Source organism: Cannabis sativa, chromosome X (assembly GCF_029168945.1).
Source record: "Cannabis sativa cultivar Pink pepper isolate KNU-18-1 chromosome X, ASM2916894v1, whole genome shotgun sequence".
Taxonomy (NCBI): Eukaryota; Viridiplantae; Streptophyta; class Magnoliopsida; order Rosales; family Cannabaceae; genus Cannabis; species Cannabis sativa.
The window spans coordinates 76239743-76255366 of NC_083610.1; the positions used below are offsets into that span (position 1 = coordinate 76239743).

At 31.4% G+C, this 15624-nt stretch overlaps 1 protein-coding gene across 3 annotated transcripts; it reads right to left on the minus strand.

Moving 5' to 3' along the window:
* Window positions 1-7742: 7742 nt before the first annotated feature.
* On the minus strand, window positions 7743-13885 carry LOC115699223 (uncharacterized). 3 transcript variants are annotated; one of them, XM_030626531.2, is made up of 9 exons: window positions 13422-13885; window positions 13175-13315; window positions 12831-13058; window positions 12339-12546; window positions 11707-11843; window positions 11204-11284; window positions 10151-10217; window positions 9712-10054; window positions 7743-8137 (listed from the first exon to the last, which is right to left on the minus strand). In XM_030626531.2, exons 1-8 carry the CDS (start codon window positions 13721-13723, stop codon window positions 9722-9724), a joined length of 1497 nt encoding a protein of 498 aa, XP_030482391.1. In that variant the 5' UTR covers window positions 13724-13885; the 3' UTR covers window positions 7743-8137; window positions 9712-9721. The 3 variants fall into 3 exon arrangements, with proteins under 3 accessions (XP_030482391.1, XP_030482384.1, XP_030482395.1); XM_030626524.2 differs by having other exon boundaries at window positions 7743-8117; window positions 13422-13878; XM_030626535.2 differs by lacking the exons at window positions 7743-8137; window positions 13422-13885 and having other exon boundaries at window positions 12831-13063.
* Between the last annotated feature and the right edge of the window lie 1739 nt (window positions 13886-15624).

A 15624-nucleotide genomic window follows, 5' to 3' on the forward strand; every position in this document is an offset into this window, starting at 1 on the left:
CATAACGAAATATAAATACTAAATAATAAAGTTAACTGAAACAAGTTATCGGAATTGGCACAGTCGCCAAAGTTGCTGCTGGCACTAGAAAAGTCACCGGAGTTGCTGTCGGCGCCAAAAAAATCATCGGAATTGGCATTATCGCTGGAAAAGTCACAAAAAAATCACTAAGAAATTAGTTTCTTGGTGATTTTTTCGGTGACAATGCCAATTTTGACAAACTTCTCAAAGTTTGCTATCTGTACCCAAAAAGTCACCGGAGTAGCTGTCGGTGTCGGAAAAATTGTCGGAGTTGCTGCCAACGCCAGAAAAGTCATCAGAATTGGCATTGTCGTCAGAAAAATTACCAACAAAATCACCAAGAAACTGGTTTCTTCATCAAGTAACTGGTTTCTTCATCAAGAAACTAATTTCTTGGTATTTTTTCAGTGATTTTTCCAGCGACAATGCCAATTCTGACAAATTTTCTAGTGTCGGCAGCAACTCCGACGACTTTTCCGGCACCGACCGCTACTCCAGTGATTTTTCAGGCACCGACAACGAACTCCGGCGACTTTTCTAGCATCAGTAACAGTTTCTTGGTAATTTTTCCGACGACTATGCCAATTCTGATGACTTTTCCGAAGTTTGTTGTCGATGCCGAAAAAGTCTCCACAGTAGCTGCCAGTGTCTGAAAAGTCGTCATAATTGGCATTGTCACTGGAAAAATCACCAAGAAAGTGGCTTCTTCATCAAGAAACCAGTTTCTTCTTCAAGAAACTAATTTCTTTGTGATTTTTTCAGTGATTTTCTGGCGATAAAGCCAATTTCGACAAATTTTTCGGTGTTGACAGCAACTCCGACGACTTTTTTGGCACCGAACACTACTCCGGTGATTTTTCCAGCACCGATATCAAATATTGGCGACTTTTCTGGCATCAATAACAAATAAAATTATCTAAACAAATAAAATATTAAATATAGAATTTGAAAACTTAATTTACATATATATATATGACACATCAAATACCATAAACAGATCTAAAAACAAAAGAATATCAAATAAATTGGTCAAACTTAAATATGTCATATTTATCATAAAAACTTTTAAAATTCCATACTAAACGTAACTTTTAAATTTGGGACATGTGAAATCACTAAATTTTCATTATAATCACGTGTTAGTTTCTCTTTCTTATGTGTTCGATTAGTAGTAGGAGATATGTCTATAAAATAGCGTTCCTATTATGTACCAATAGTTCTCTATACATAATGAGATGATGTCATTCGAATTATATTTTCTTTAAATATTTTTAGTAAATATACTTAATATTTTGAAAATATTGCCATTTGTACTCAAATTTTCTTTTTGACAGTAACAGTAAGTATATTTTTTTAAAAAAATTATTACACTTTTATACATTCTTTTTTCTTCAAAATATCTCAAATATATTTATTTATCTACTGCTATCATCTAGCACTTTAAAAGATTGGTACAATACTAAAATATTTTAAAAATATTGAGTAAATGAACTGCCAAAGAAAAAAAAAATGAGTATAAAAGTGTAATATTTTGAATACATTAGAGATAAGCCACTAAGGCTAGCTTAGTAGTGAGGGAGAGATGGAAAAAGGGAGAGGTCATGGGTTTGAACCCAGGACCTTTAAGCTATTAATCTAATATATGATTGTAAAAACCATTACGCTACACTAAAAAAAAAAAAGAATACATTAGAGATATTTACTTAAAAAAAAAAAAGAAATTACCCAATATACTATTTTTTAACTTTTTTTTTTTCAAATTTAAGGTTTAGGTTTCTAAAGTGGTTTCTCCAGTAGTTTCTATGTGGGTTGCTATACGATTTTTTGTTGCGATTTAGCTTGCAGCGCTAGTTGCAATATGAATTTCTATGTAGAATTCCGTAAAAAAAAAAACTATTTTGAAGTGTAAAAATGAAAAAGTCCTTCCAAAAAAAATATAAAAAATACAGTATTTTAATAATAATAAGTATTTTAAAGGTAATTTACTCATGTAGTATTAAAAAAACAAAGAAATTTATAAATATATATATAAGTAAAATTAAAATTAAGGAAGATATGTGTTGTCCGTATTTTTTTTAAGACACGTGTTATCTTAGTTTAAGCCCTAAAGCGATATGGATTTGAGTCAAATATAGTCCGTAGATTTGTATCTCAAATATACAGTAGAACCTCTATCCAAGAATATACTTGGGACTAAGTAAATTATATTTTAATTGAAAGGTTATAACTAAATAGAATTGCATTCAAAATACAAAAACATATCAATGTAACAACAATAACATTAAATAATTCTTAATTATATCATAATATAACTATTTTTGAGTAAATATAATATTTATACATGTATTAAAATTTAGAATAAAATTATTAATTCTATATAAATAAATTTATAAAATATATGTATGTATTTTATTAAGATGTAATTATTCTTATATAGATGTATACTTTGTTAATACAGGATTTAAAAAATGTATAACTAATTACAATTTAGAAGTTATTCTTATTTATAATTGGCCCAAATTGAGATTTAATTTTTTTTATAACAAATTAGAGATTATTCTTGAATAGAGTATTCTTAGATAGAGGTTATATTGTATATATACTACTTTCGGATGGTTTTGTTGGATAACATAATAAGCGGATCTTTATTACTTTCAAATAATTGACTCATTTCGTTCATTGATTTAACTCTTATATCCTATCTGTTACAGAACATGATTAATCTTAAAACTAGAACAAAAGTAACATTTCTTCACAATGTTCTACAGTGCTTAAGGTGTTGCAATACCTAAGTGTGGGCTATTGCTCAACACTATGAGGCACGAAAATAAAGGAAGAGAGAGCTATAGGGGTGGCGGCTAAGATTTTTAGTGAGAGGAGGGTGTTTCTTTCTTGTCAATTTATTACAAAATTACTTGGGTTGAGACAAGAATGATCTCCATCACTTTAGTATAATTTTTTTTTTTTGTATACGCAACTAATTAGCCCATTTTCTAACCATTAATTAAATAAAATAAATAAGAGAAAGAAAAAGAAAAAAAAATCCTATAGTGGAACCACTTGTTGGGCTTTGACTATATAGATTTTTCCTTTATTCGTGGGCTATTTACAAAAATATGAGAAAATGATGATAAGTTTTGATAAATATGGCATAAATACTTAATTATACTAAATATGGCATTTTTTTAAAAAAAACTTAAAAATATGGGAAAAAGTTATGAGAAATGCCATAAAAAACTTTAAATTTGTGTTTCTTTTTATTTTTTTTTTCTTTTTTAAAAAATAAAACACTAAAATAAATAAAAATGATCTCAACTGTAGATTTTTTTTTTTAGAAATTAAACATGTTTTTTTTATTTAAACTATTGTTTGTTTTTTTTTTTTGTTAAAAACTAATTATTTCATTAAAAGCTGCAGAAAAAAAACCAGTTTCATCAACATCATCCTGAAAAAAAAAATAATATAAAAATAATACAAATTTTAAAAATCAGTTTCAACAACATTGAAAGAAACTAATAATTTCATTAAAAGAATAAAAAAATAGTTTCATCAACAAAATAATGAAAAAAATTGTAATAAAAACGATGCTAACTTTAAAAACCAATTTCATCAATAGTAAAAGACACTAATTATTTAATTAAAAGAGGCAAAAAGAAAAATAATTTCATCAATAACATAATGAAAAATACACAATGTCTAATAACTAAACTTTTACAAACGATAATAAATTTAAAAACCAGTTTCGAACATATAAATTTTATATCAATACATAATAACTAATTTTTTAACTTCATTCTTTATTTTGATATCTAATTTTTTATTTGCTTGTTCAAAAACCAGAGTTGATTTAAGCACACAATATGCATATCAAATATAACAAAGAGAATAAAAAATTAAAATCAAAGATAAAAAGAAACAAAAAAATTAAAGAGACAAAATGCAATAAAAACCATAAAAGAATAACAAAAAAAAACAGTAAGATGTGAGAAACCAGTTAGTAAAATAATCAAAATAAAAACAAACAAATAAAAACCAGTTTCTTGAAATAATCAAATAAAAAATTTAAAACTTAAAACTCAATTATGAACAACAATAAAAAAAACCAGTTATGAAAACTGGTTACTTAAAAAAAACAAGTTATAAAAATAATAAAATAATATGTGTGTCAGAAACTGATTATTTAAAATAAAAAAAAATGTGGTTCAAATATCATACAATAATAAAACTAATTTTATACAAATTAAAAAATATACAATAACATCATGAAAATGGAGCAACCCCATTACAAAACAGTTAAAACCTGTGAGAGCAGTTTCGACCCTGTGAAACCAGTTTTGACGCTATAAAAATCATAAAAAAAATAATAAATGTTAAATAATAAAATTAACTGAAACCAGTTTCATCATACAATCAAATGAAAAATGAAAAAAGAAAAACACATACAAAAGAAATTAAAAAAAATACTAATCAAAACAACACACAATGCATACCAATAATTTGAAAATAAAATATAAGTGTAAGTTTCGAACCTAAAAATAAAATAATAAAAAAGTAACTTAAAATAAAAAATTTGCAATAACATTATAAAATAGAGCAACCCCATTACAAAACTCTCAAAATATGTAAATCAGTTTCAAACCTAGAAAGAAAATAATAAAAAGAAACTTAAAATAAAAAATATACAATAACATCATAAAATGAAGCAACCCCATTACATGAAACCAGTTTTGAACATGTGAACCCCTATAAAACTAATTTCGACACTAAGAAAAATAATAACAAAATATAAATTCTAAACAATAAAGTTAACTAAAACCAGTTTCATCAGGCAACCAAATGAAAAAAGAAACCCTCCCCACACACACACACACAAAACCTACAAATATAATCAAAACATTAAACAATGCACAACAATATTCTAAAAATAAAATATAAGTGAGAAGACTATTTTTAAATCTAGAAACAAAATAATAAAAAGAAACATAAAATCAAAATTTACTATAACATCATAAAATGGAGCAAAACCATTACAAAACCCTTAAAACCTGTGAATTGTATAAAAACTAGTTTCAAACCTATGAACCCTGTAAAACTAATTTCAAACCTATATGAATCCTGTGAAACTAGTTTCATACCTGTGAAACCAGTTTCGAACTTATGAACCCTGTGAAACCAGTTTCAATCCTATGAAAAATCATAATAAACCTGTGAAACCATAACAAAACTTGTGAACTCATACAAAATTAACAAAACCCGTAAAACCAGTTTCGACCATATAAAAAAATAATAAGACAAACTTAAAATAAAAAATAGACAAATTAAAAACCAATTTCATAAAATAAATAAATTAAAAACCAACACATGATAACCAATTTCAAGATTGTATGACTTAAGTACCCAATCTTCTTTTTTAGTGCAGAAGTGCACAATGTTTATAATTTTTGTTAGTATTTCAACAAAATGCTTACAAAGTAAAAATCTCAAAAGAAAAAGGTTGTTTATCTTCTCCGATAGCAAGCTTGAAATTCTACCAATAAAGTGAGCTTTTTTCACAATTTGCAACAACAAATATGTCCAAGAATGCCAAGATCAATATTCAACTAAGCATTTCACTGTGAAAGAGTCTCTTTATCGGATGAGTACAATCCTGCTCTCCCTATTACCTACACTCGCGATCCTCGCATAGCAGTTGGGAATGCACTGCAGCAATAGGTGACAATGAACAAGATATTAAAACCCATTTCAATAAATTGAGTTATCATGACTTAAAAAAATAAGAAAAGAAAATAATCTTTTGGTGCATAGAATGAAAGCTTACTGGATGGTTTATTAATCGTGCTATGTTCTCTCTTTTTATAGCAACAATTACTACTTCTTCGTTGATCTTAAAGAGCTATAGAGGAAGTAAATGTATTATAATATGATTTTTAAGAAACATAGGAACATAATAACATTTCAACAGAAATGTAGGAACATAATATGAACTTTAAGAAATATAGAGGAAGTAAATGTATTATAATATGAACCTTAAGAAATATAGGAACATAATAACATTTCAACAGAAACAACTGAGACAAATCAATATCAGGTTTTGAAATATAGAGGAAGTAAATGTATTATAATGTGAACCTTAAGAAATATAGGAACATAATAACATTTCAACAGAAACAACTATGATAAATCAATATCAGGTTTTGAAATATAGAGGAAGTAAATTTATTATAATATGAACCTTAAGAAATATAGGAACATAATAACATTTCAACAGAAACAACTGAGACAAATCAATATAAGGTTTTGAAATTTGACTCTAATCAAAAGATTAAAAAATTTGATCAAATGATAAAGATTAAATAGCATAAGGTATGTGAAAATAAAATACCAAAATACATATTTGACTCACATAGCAGACTTTGCCTTGTGCTCAGTATTGCACTTCTCTTAGATCAGCAACACAAGGTCTCATCTGCTTGCCACCATATCAACCACCTAGAAAAAGAAAAAGAAATCTGAAGGAATACTTTACATAAGTCAAGGTAAGCCTTTGCAAATATACCATAGTAATTACTAATTAGTATAACACACCACCAATAGATAAAAAGAGAGAATCAACTTCAAATATATATATAAAAAAAAATATACAATGTACTGATTAACTATAGTAAAGTATAACATTTCTCCTTCTTTAATATTCCGACGAGCATATGGGCCATATCCATGTAAATGAGATTTCACTGTGAAATAGTTCCTTTATCGGATGAGAACAGCATAGTCAGCCATGAAGCACCAAAAATGTGAAGCCTCTACGTGGTCTGGCTCGTCCGTCAGTGGCAGAAATAGCTCCGTCGCCGGAGCTAGCATCACCCGCGCGAATCAGGGGTGGCAGCTGGAAGAGGTCAGGGCCAACAACATCTCCCGAAAAAAGAGAAATCAGAGCGACTGAGGGAGAGAAATAAAATAGGGTTTCAAAAAGTAATAAAATATGGTTTTTAAAATTAGTATTAACAAAAATATGGCATAATAAATACCACAAAATAATAAGAAAAATACTTAAGTCCATAAAAAGTGGGCAAACATAATTCTGCCATATTTTTCATAAAGCAATTAAAAATACCATATTGAGTGTAATTTCCTCTTATTTTATGTATAATTATTTTTAAGTTGATTTTGTGTTTATGTGCTATTATTTTTATTTATATTTCTTTTAAAATTGATTTAGGTTTAAGTACAATTATTTTTATATATAATTATTTTTTAACTGATTTTGGTTGTTTTCAAGTCGTTATTTCATTGATAATTAGTTGTTGCGTTAAGAAAAGAAGTCTAACATGCTCAAGTACACTTTGTCCAAAGTTGACACGTAGCAGCCACTATCACGTTCTAACGCTATAATACTGCACGCGTCAGCAAATTTTGATGATTTTGTTCCCTCATTCGCGTGTGAGCCTCACTCGCCCGCATAGCCCACTTGTGTATTTCACTTTTTGTCTCCAACCATATATTTGTAAATTTGTTTATTTGAAATCAATAAATAGTATTAATATTTATATTCTCCTTATGATTGTATTAATGTTTATTTTGAATAGTATTAGCTTAAAATAGAAAAAACCCCATAATATTATTAAATAGAGTTAAAAAAATGATTTAAAAGAGAGTACAACATGAGGCAGGAGAGAGAAATTAGAAAAAATTCAAGGATGTGGACTAAAAATGTAAGTCAATGAAGGGGAAAAAAATAGTCCAATACGAATCCTAATCAAATATATAATAATTATTTGATTATATGAAGAAATAAATTAAGTCGTTTACGAACAACAATGATACAAAGTAAGTGACATCTGGTTCGGGAAAGTGAAATTGTAGCTGAGAAATACAAGAGAGTATGATGAAATGAGAAAAAGAAGAGACATTGTCTTGTGCTTCCATGCCCTGGACTTGATCAGCTCGGTTTTTTTATGCTCTACAAAGATAGCACAACAGTGCTACTGTGACAGTGGCCGTACAATTCGTTGGACCCATGGTCGGAGTTTGGTGCTCACCCGACGTGGGCTTGGTCCATAGCCATACCATGATATGATGTTATGGAAGTCCTTTTTCTGTAGTCCATAATAAACCTCTGGTCAAAAAAAGACCCCATCCATGCATATGAAAATTAATTTATTAAATTAAAAACTCATTACCATAAAATATTTACTTTTTATCTACTAGCTTAAGGGGAACCCCAATATAATTTCTCCATTTCTCCACAAGGATGAGGTTCTAATGTGATTCACCGTGGTTGTCCCTAGTTTTTTTTTTTTTTTTTTTTTGTACAATGCTAATGCTCTACCATATACAAATAACATGTGGTACTCGGTCTGACTTTGTTTAACTTTCAAGAAAAGACTGCTTTGCCATGAAAATTTGACCTCTAAAAATAAATTTTCATGAGACTATCGTAAACTATCGTTTTAACCTCAAATCAAGTTTTGCTGAGACCCGTTGTCAATTGACCTCTAAAATAAATTGCATAAGATTTGTAGAGTGCAAAAACTTAAACTTGGAGTGTATAAACTCCAATATTTGATTATATGTCTTAATCTTCATTAATCTATACCCCAAATTTAGGTTCTACACTTTCTAAACAAGTATATCTAAAAAACAATCACCTTAAACCAATAGCCAAACAAAAAGTTGCATCACCAAAAGAACTTTATCAAACTCTATGCAAAAGTCATTAACGCTGGTCCAGTGAAACTTTTAGTTTAGAGACCCACACGATACATTGATAAAAGATAGTTGATAATGCTAAAAACAAAATGAACAGTTCTAAAATGTTAGTTTGCAATAGACCTATGAAAATTTCATTTGGGTCAAAATGACGCCAAACGAAAGCTTGATGTAAGGCCAAACGAAAGCTTGACGTAAGGCCAAACGAAAGCTTGACGTAAGGCCAAACGAAAGCTTGACGTGAGGCCAAACGAAAGCTTGACGTGAGGCCAAACGAAAGCTTGACGTGAGGCCAAACGAAAGCTTGACGTGAGGCCAAACGAAAGCTTGACGTGAGGCCAAACGAAAGCTTGACGTAAGGCCAAACGAAAGCTTGACGTAAGGCCAAACGAACCATCGCACACTATGGTTTATGCATGGATTTTGCTCTAATTCTCAAAAGAAAAGAAAAATGCAATTAAAACAAAGATTATGCGTTGATTTGTTTGAAAAATGTATAAATTAAAATTAGTCTTATGAAAACATTTGTGGGTTTTAGTTTTGGATTTTTTTTTTTAAAAAAAAAGTGAATGATATAGTGGTGGATTTTTAGGGAAGACGGCAAAACAATGTTGATGTTGGTGGAGATGTGGTGGTCTGCCATTGTGGGTAGAGAGAAGGAGAAACCACGAGAGAAGAGAAAGCAAAGAGGAGAAGCGGAAATTTGTAAGAGGGGTATTTTAGTCCCAACTGTATGAAGAAACATAATTTAGAAAGAATTGTTAAACTTGGCATAATTTTAAATTAGGAGTACTAGGAAGCATGAAAGCTCAAATTTCCCCTTGGTTTTTGTCTACTTCACTAATAGAAAGTAGATATTTTTAAATTAGGAGTACTAGGAAGCATGAAAGCTCAAATTTCCCCTTGGTTTTTGTCTACTTCACTAATAGAAAGTAGATATTGGTATTAAGAATGAACAAGCAGTGTTAAGAACTCTAATACCTTGAGGGTCTCAAACCGTGTCTTGGAAACCCAATTCAGTTTCTAAACTTCTTTTGCAACGAGGGGTCTCACATGGTGGAGGTGGAATGCCAAAAACCCAATCGAGAACGTTCAAGTATTTGGATCGAAAGACTTCCCTCTCTTGTGCATAACAGTGCATTATGATGGCTGTTGATAAGCTGAAAATCACCACATCAGCTCTCTTAAAATTCTTTGACTGGGGCAAGTACCCAGCTTCGGCCATGCATGTGAAGAAGCTCTCAATGGCACGAGCAAGGCAGTAGAGTGATATTTCGATACGCCTGCTTTTCTTCTCAATGGCCAAAGCTAGACCTGTAGGAAACTGCCCAATAATAGAAATGATATCATTAGGACAAAGACGCCAAGGACTAAATGAGAGTTCACCCAACCAGTAAATGAAGTGAAAATAGTTAGGTACCGTTCCCATTGCCACCATTGGAATATTACATTTCCTGAAAATCCTGAAGAATATGCACGTCCACATCCTGTTTAACATTGAAAGAGATATTTCTAATTGTAAAAGTGTCCTTGATAGAGGGAATAAAGTGTACAATAAATTTTCTGTTTATGTAGTATATAGATGTATTCTCTTGGACATGATTGAAAAATAACAATGAACCGGAGATGGACAGAGAAAGGGAAGAAAGAGTAAATGAAGATTAAAGAACAATCTTATTACTCAATCAATGCAAAGAGAGGAGTTTACATACAGTCGGTTAGAGAGAACTAGAGCTAAGAGAACAGCTAGCTACAGCTGCCACGACTACCCAACTCTAACTAGTTAACTATAACAACCAGACTACAGAACTTGTACAAACTAACAGTTAACTAATAATTAACTGTCTTAACAAGCTGGAATCCACATTGCTTAGTTATTTGAATATTTTGGTTTGAAATCAAAATAACTAATAACAAACTACAATTTCCTACTTAGTTTGAAATCTATGCCAGTTGAATGACCATAAATTGAAAACTTAAAGTGTTTCAATCACATAATCTTTTGAAGGGATGAAATAAATTTTTAAAACCTATCAGCCAAATTTTCACATCCACACTGTTTGGTAAGGCCTTGTTTCACCAACAGCCTACGATTCATGTAATAGGGATAAAAAAAAATTACAACTATTAACCAACTTTACAGCTGCAGTAACCACAAATTTCATTTATATTTTCCATTTTGCTTCTCCTAGCTCAAAAAACTTAATCACAAGAAATGGAAAAGTCTTAATGCCATTACGTTTAATGGTACTAATTGATTAGCAAGAATAGTTTGAGATAGAAAAAGGAAAAGAGCACCTCCAGTACAAAGTGACAAACTACCATGGAAAAGTTACAAGATTAATATTTGCACAATGCACGTAGCTACTCAAGAACCAGATCCCTCTCTCCTATACGACAGTGAAGAAGGATAATTTTTTAAGACTGAATGATAGTTAAAGTAAAATCAGTTAGATGAATGAAAATTTCTCACCAGGCTGATGAGCAATATACAGACAGAAACAAGCTTGATCTTGCAGTACCAAGAAGACCTTTTCCTAGTATTGTGTAAGGCCTGCATATGGACAAACGGATGCGTAAGACAATACAATACATACATAACAAAGAGGACAAGATTGCAACAAAAAGTTATTCATCGATCGAAACCAAATATATCTGGGATCTCTCTTATCAAGCATTAGCTATAAGCATTAGGCATACGAAAGAGAAGGCGTGTATCAAATTATATATTGACCAATGAAGTACATCAACATACTCCATTAATAATTTTAAAGAAATAAATGATAAAACACAAACACACCCCCCACAACAGCAATAACAACAACAACAATAATTTTGTTAATCTTTAAAAAACAACCCAAAAACCAATCAATCTTCCTTGACTAAATGTGTGTCGACAGAAAATCACTTTCACTAAACACCAAGACAGGATAACGTGTGATTTATAAAGCATAGGAAAAAAAAACAAAAAATCACCTTTTCGAGAGGTCCTGACGATGAACTATAAGTGCAGGAATCAGATATACTGGTAGATAAACTGGTAATGCTCTTTTATAGGCTTGAATAAGAAAAGAAACAACATGTGAACTGCATGACTGGTTTCCATGCACAATCTGCATTAAACATCAAAAGCTTAAGAATTAGGATGACATGATAATGGTACAAACATTTTTTTAAATAAAATAATATTGACAAAAATGGTTCCCAGCCAATAGACTTCTGGAAATTCTACCAAAAAATATATACATTCAAAATAACTGAAACTTTTACGCTTATATATATATATATATATATATATATATATATATAAATATATATTCAAAATACAAAACCACTAAGGGTTCCTTTGCCAAAAGAAAAGTATGTACAATTTTTATATAAATATACAGAGACCCATATTAGAACCCCTCCACACCGACCCCGTGAATCCTATACTAACGGAAGCCTAAGTGGGCACTGACCCTCATACTCATCATTCATGTTTCAGTAGGGATGTAAGGGCGGTTGTTAATTGTAATGCAAGACGCATGCATACAAAAACAGAATAAATTAAATTTTTTATCCCTGTGGTAGGAAAAGAAAACCATTCAGTGACTAAAGAAGCATACCGAGCAGGGAACTTTCATATCAGGATCTAGTTTAACGTCCACGCCAACAGTTCTGTAATATTTTTTTACAGCATCCAAGTTGCTGAAAGGCATGCCAGACGCAATCTCTTTCACAGCATTCAAGATAACAGTATCCTTTCCACCATGTTTATTGAGGAATGATTTATAAGATGGAGGCAAACTATCCTGCTTCAGTATGTAAGCAGACCTGAGCAATAAAGTTCGTTTGTTTCTTCAGACAAAGTATGCTATAATGTGAAAAGAAAAGACAGAAGATAACAAACCACTAAAAGAGATTATCAACAGAGACACACGCCCATAAAGACAGGGGAACAAGCCAAACTCGAAAATTCAATACAATGCCCATAAACCAAATACATTTTGCGAATCCCCAATTAGAAAGAATACAAAACGAAACTAAGAGAGAAATAAAAACAAAACAAAGTTAGATGTAGGAAAACATAACAATCCAATTTGAAAAGATATACGTACAGAATTTGGGAAGAAGAGACACACATAAGGAAAATGTCGCCATGAGCCCATGTGAGTGGCTTACAATATCTCCCAAACCGTTTGCTTTTAATCCCACAACGCGACGCTAAAACCGCAGCTCGCATAAGTATGTAAATAGCCAAACTAGTGTGCTGCGTATTAACTCCAGTAAGAAGCATGGAAGGTCCAGCTATAGCCCCTGCTAAAAGAGCCCTCCATTTTGCTGTCCTGTACTAGAGAAACATCATAGATGTACCAAATCAAATTGGAGAAAGCAATTACAACATTTAATTTTATAAACGTTTAATTAGAATTCGAATTCGAGTTCAAATCAGGAAACATGCCTACGATGACCTCCCAAAGAGCCTATAATCTCATCGACCGAGACAAATGTACCAGCGAAAGTGCCAAGAAATAGACCGTATCGCAGTGTCTCCTTCAGAGCAGTAACGATTGCCTCACTATTCGTTATCACTCCTTCCTTCCTGCAAAACCCAAAACCGAACGCAAATCAATCGTAAGAATTGAACTACTCCACTTAAAGTCACTCCAAAATTCAAAATCCAACACTATAGAGAGCAAGTTTTCAACCTGAGAGAAGCCGACGCCTTTCTTCGTCTCAACCGAACTAAAATAGAGAAAAGAGCGAGACCGCCTTTGAGACCAGCTCCAATACTGAAGCCCTTCGCCGCAGCAATCACTATCCTCTGAAGCTTCTCGGAGTCCTTCAATGGCAATGAACTGTAAACTACCGAAGAAGAAGAAGAAGAAGAAGAAAAGGAAGATGAAGATGAACGATCGGATCTGTTGCAATGCGCAGCAGTATCTTGACCGGGGGAATCGCGATCAAGAGCGGCGGCGCAACCATTGTCGCCACAGCAGGCAGGCGACATGGTGAGGAATTCAGTAACTAGTTTCTAGGGCTTGGGAGAAAGCCAAAGGAGGGCGGAAATGAAAGAATTACAGTAGAAGAAAGATGAAGGGAGAAGAAAGAAGAAGAAAAATGGTGGGAAATACATATATATATACCGGGGTGGGTTTTCGAAGCTTCGTGGTTATCGAATCACAAATTACGATTGCACACGTGTCTATATCATACGTATTCAATTCAACGGTTTGTGTGGTTTAGATTTGTATGTATTAATTATGTAACCATTTACATTATAAAATTACTAAAAGATATTTCTGCTCATCAAGGGTGGTAGTAGGCTCGGAGGACTCCATAAGTGGATTTGGACTAAAGAACTACCTTACTCAGGTATTGGATCGTGCTGCTCCCAACAACATGGTTCCCGTTATGTGAAATAAACGGTAGAATTCTAAAATCTTAGAGCATCACAAGATTATTTGATGGAGTATACTTTCGAAGGCCTTGCCCATCCAGTTTGCTTTTGCTAGAATCATGCATATTGAGAAAGTGTCTTGCCTTATTTGTGGAGAGGGATCAGAAACCATGGAAGACCTCTTCTTCTATTGCAACTTTGTCTTCCATCTCTGGAGGTCTTTTCCTTGGGATATAATGCCAATCTTTGATTTTGGAGTCTCGATGTGGAATTAGATCATATTCTTATGGAGCCTGAAAGTTAAAGGAGTGGATGTCCAAGAGTTATTTATGTATGATTCTATTGTAATGGATATGATTTGAAAAACTCGCAACGTACACAATAATTATGTTTGTAACATTAAGTACTATATTGATTCTATCTATGTATTACGCAGATTATGGTTCTTATTTATTTCCTTCGCCGGTAACGGTTGACTCTCTTATTTGGTCTCTCCCACGAAAGATTGGATCAAGATCAATTATGACGTTAGGGTTGGTAGTGACTCAATGTGCCAGTGGCTTTGGCCAAAGACCACAATGAGTCAGTTTTGTGGGTGGCTACTAACATGCTCAACTTTTCTGGCCCACTTATTGGAGAAGTTGCGGCATGTTTGTTAGCAATGGAGTCAACGGTTCGTTGGAAGCATTTGTGTGTGATGGTTGAAAGTGATTCTGAGACGATTATCAGTTCTTTGAAGGGATCTTGCTCTGTTTGGGGTATTGGTAAGTATGTGATCCAATGTAAACATCTCTCAAACCTTTTCATTGGTTGTAATTTTTTATTTATTTCAAGACTGTGTAATTTTGCGGCCTATAATGTAATAAAGTGGGCTTTTACCAATAATATAACTAGGATGGTAGATCCTTATTGCATACTACTGCACTTTTTATGTAATGACCGTGAGGTTTAACTCTAATTTGGTTCTAATATATCTACGTCTTTGTTTTTTTTTAAAAAAAAAATATATATATTATTATTGCCTAGTACTCTTTTTCGTGTCATTTTGTTATTAGAGTAGATCCCTTTATTATTATTATTGTTATTATTATTATTATTATTATTATTATTATTATTATTATTATTATTTGTTTTGATAAATTATTACATAAAAATTTAAAATACATATAAAAGTTAGAAGGTTTTTTTAAAAAAAAAATGTTATAGAAGTTAGAAGTTAAATTGATATTATTTCTTTTGGAAAAATACATATTGTACTGTTAAAAATATATTATTTTTGTGATAAGAGGATAAATTTATTATTTTAAATAAATTGGTATGTGTGCCAATTATTATTGGTTTTACTTTTTTTACAAGGACAAAATATCAGTAAACATTAGGGAAATTATAGTAAATGGCCCCAAATCATAGGAGTATGTTAGTTTATGTCCTCTTTTCAAAAAAATATAGCAAATGGCCCTAAATCATAAGACTATGTTAGTAAATGTTCTCATTTCGAAATTATTTTTTAT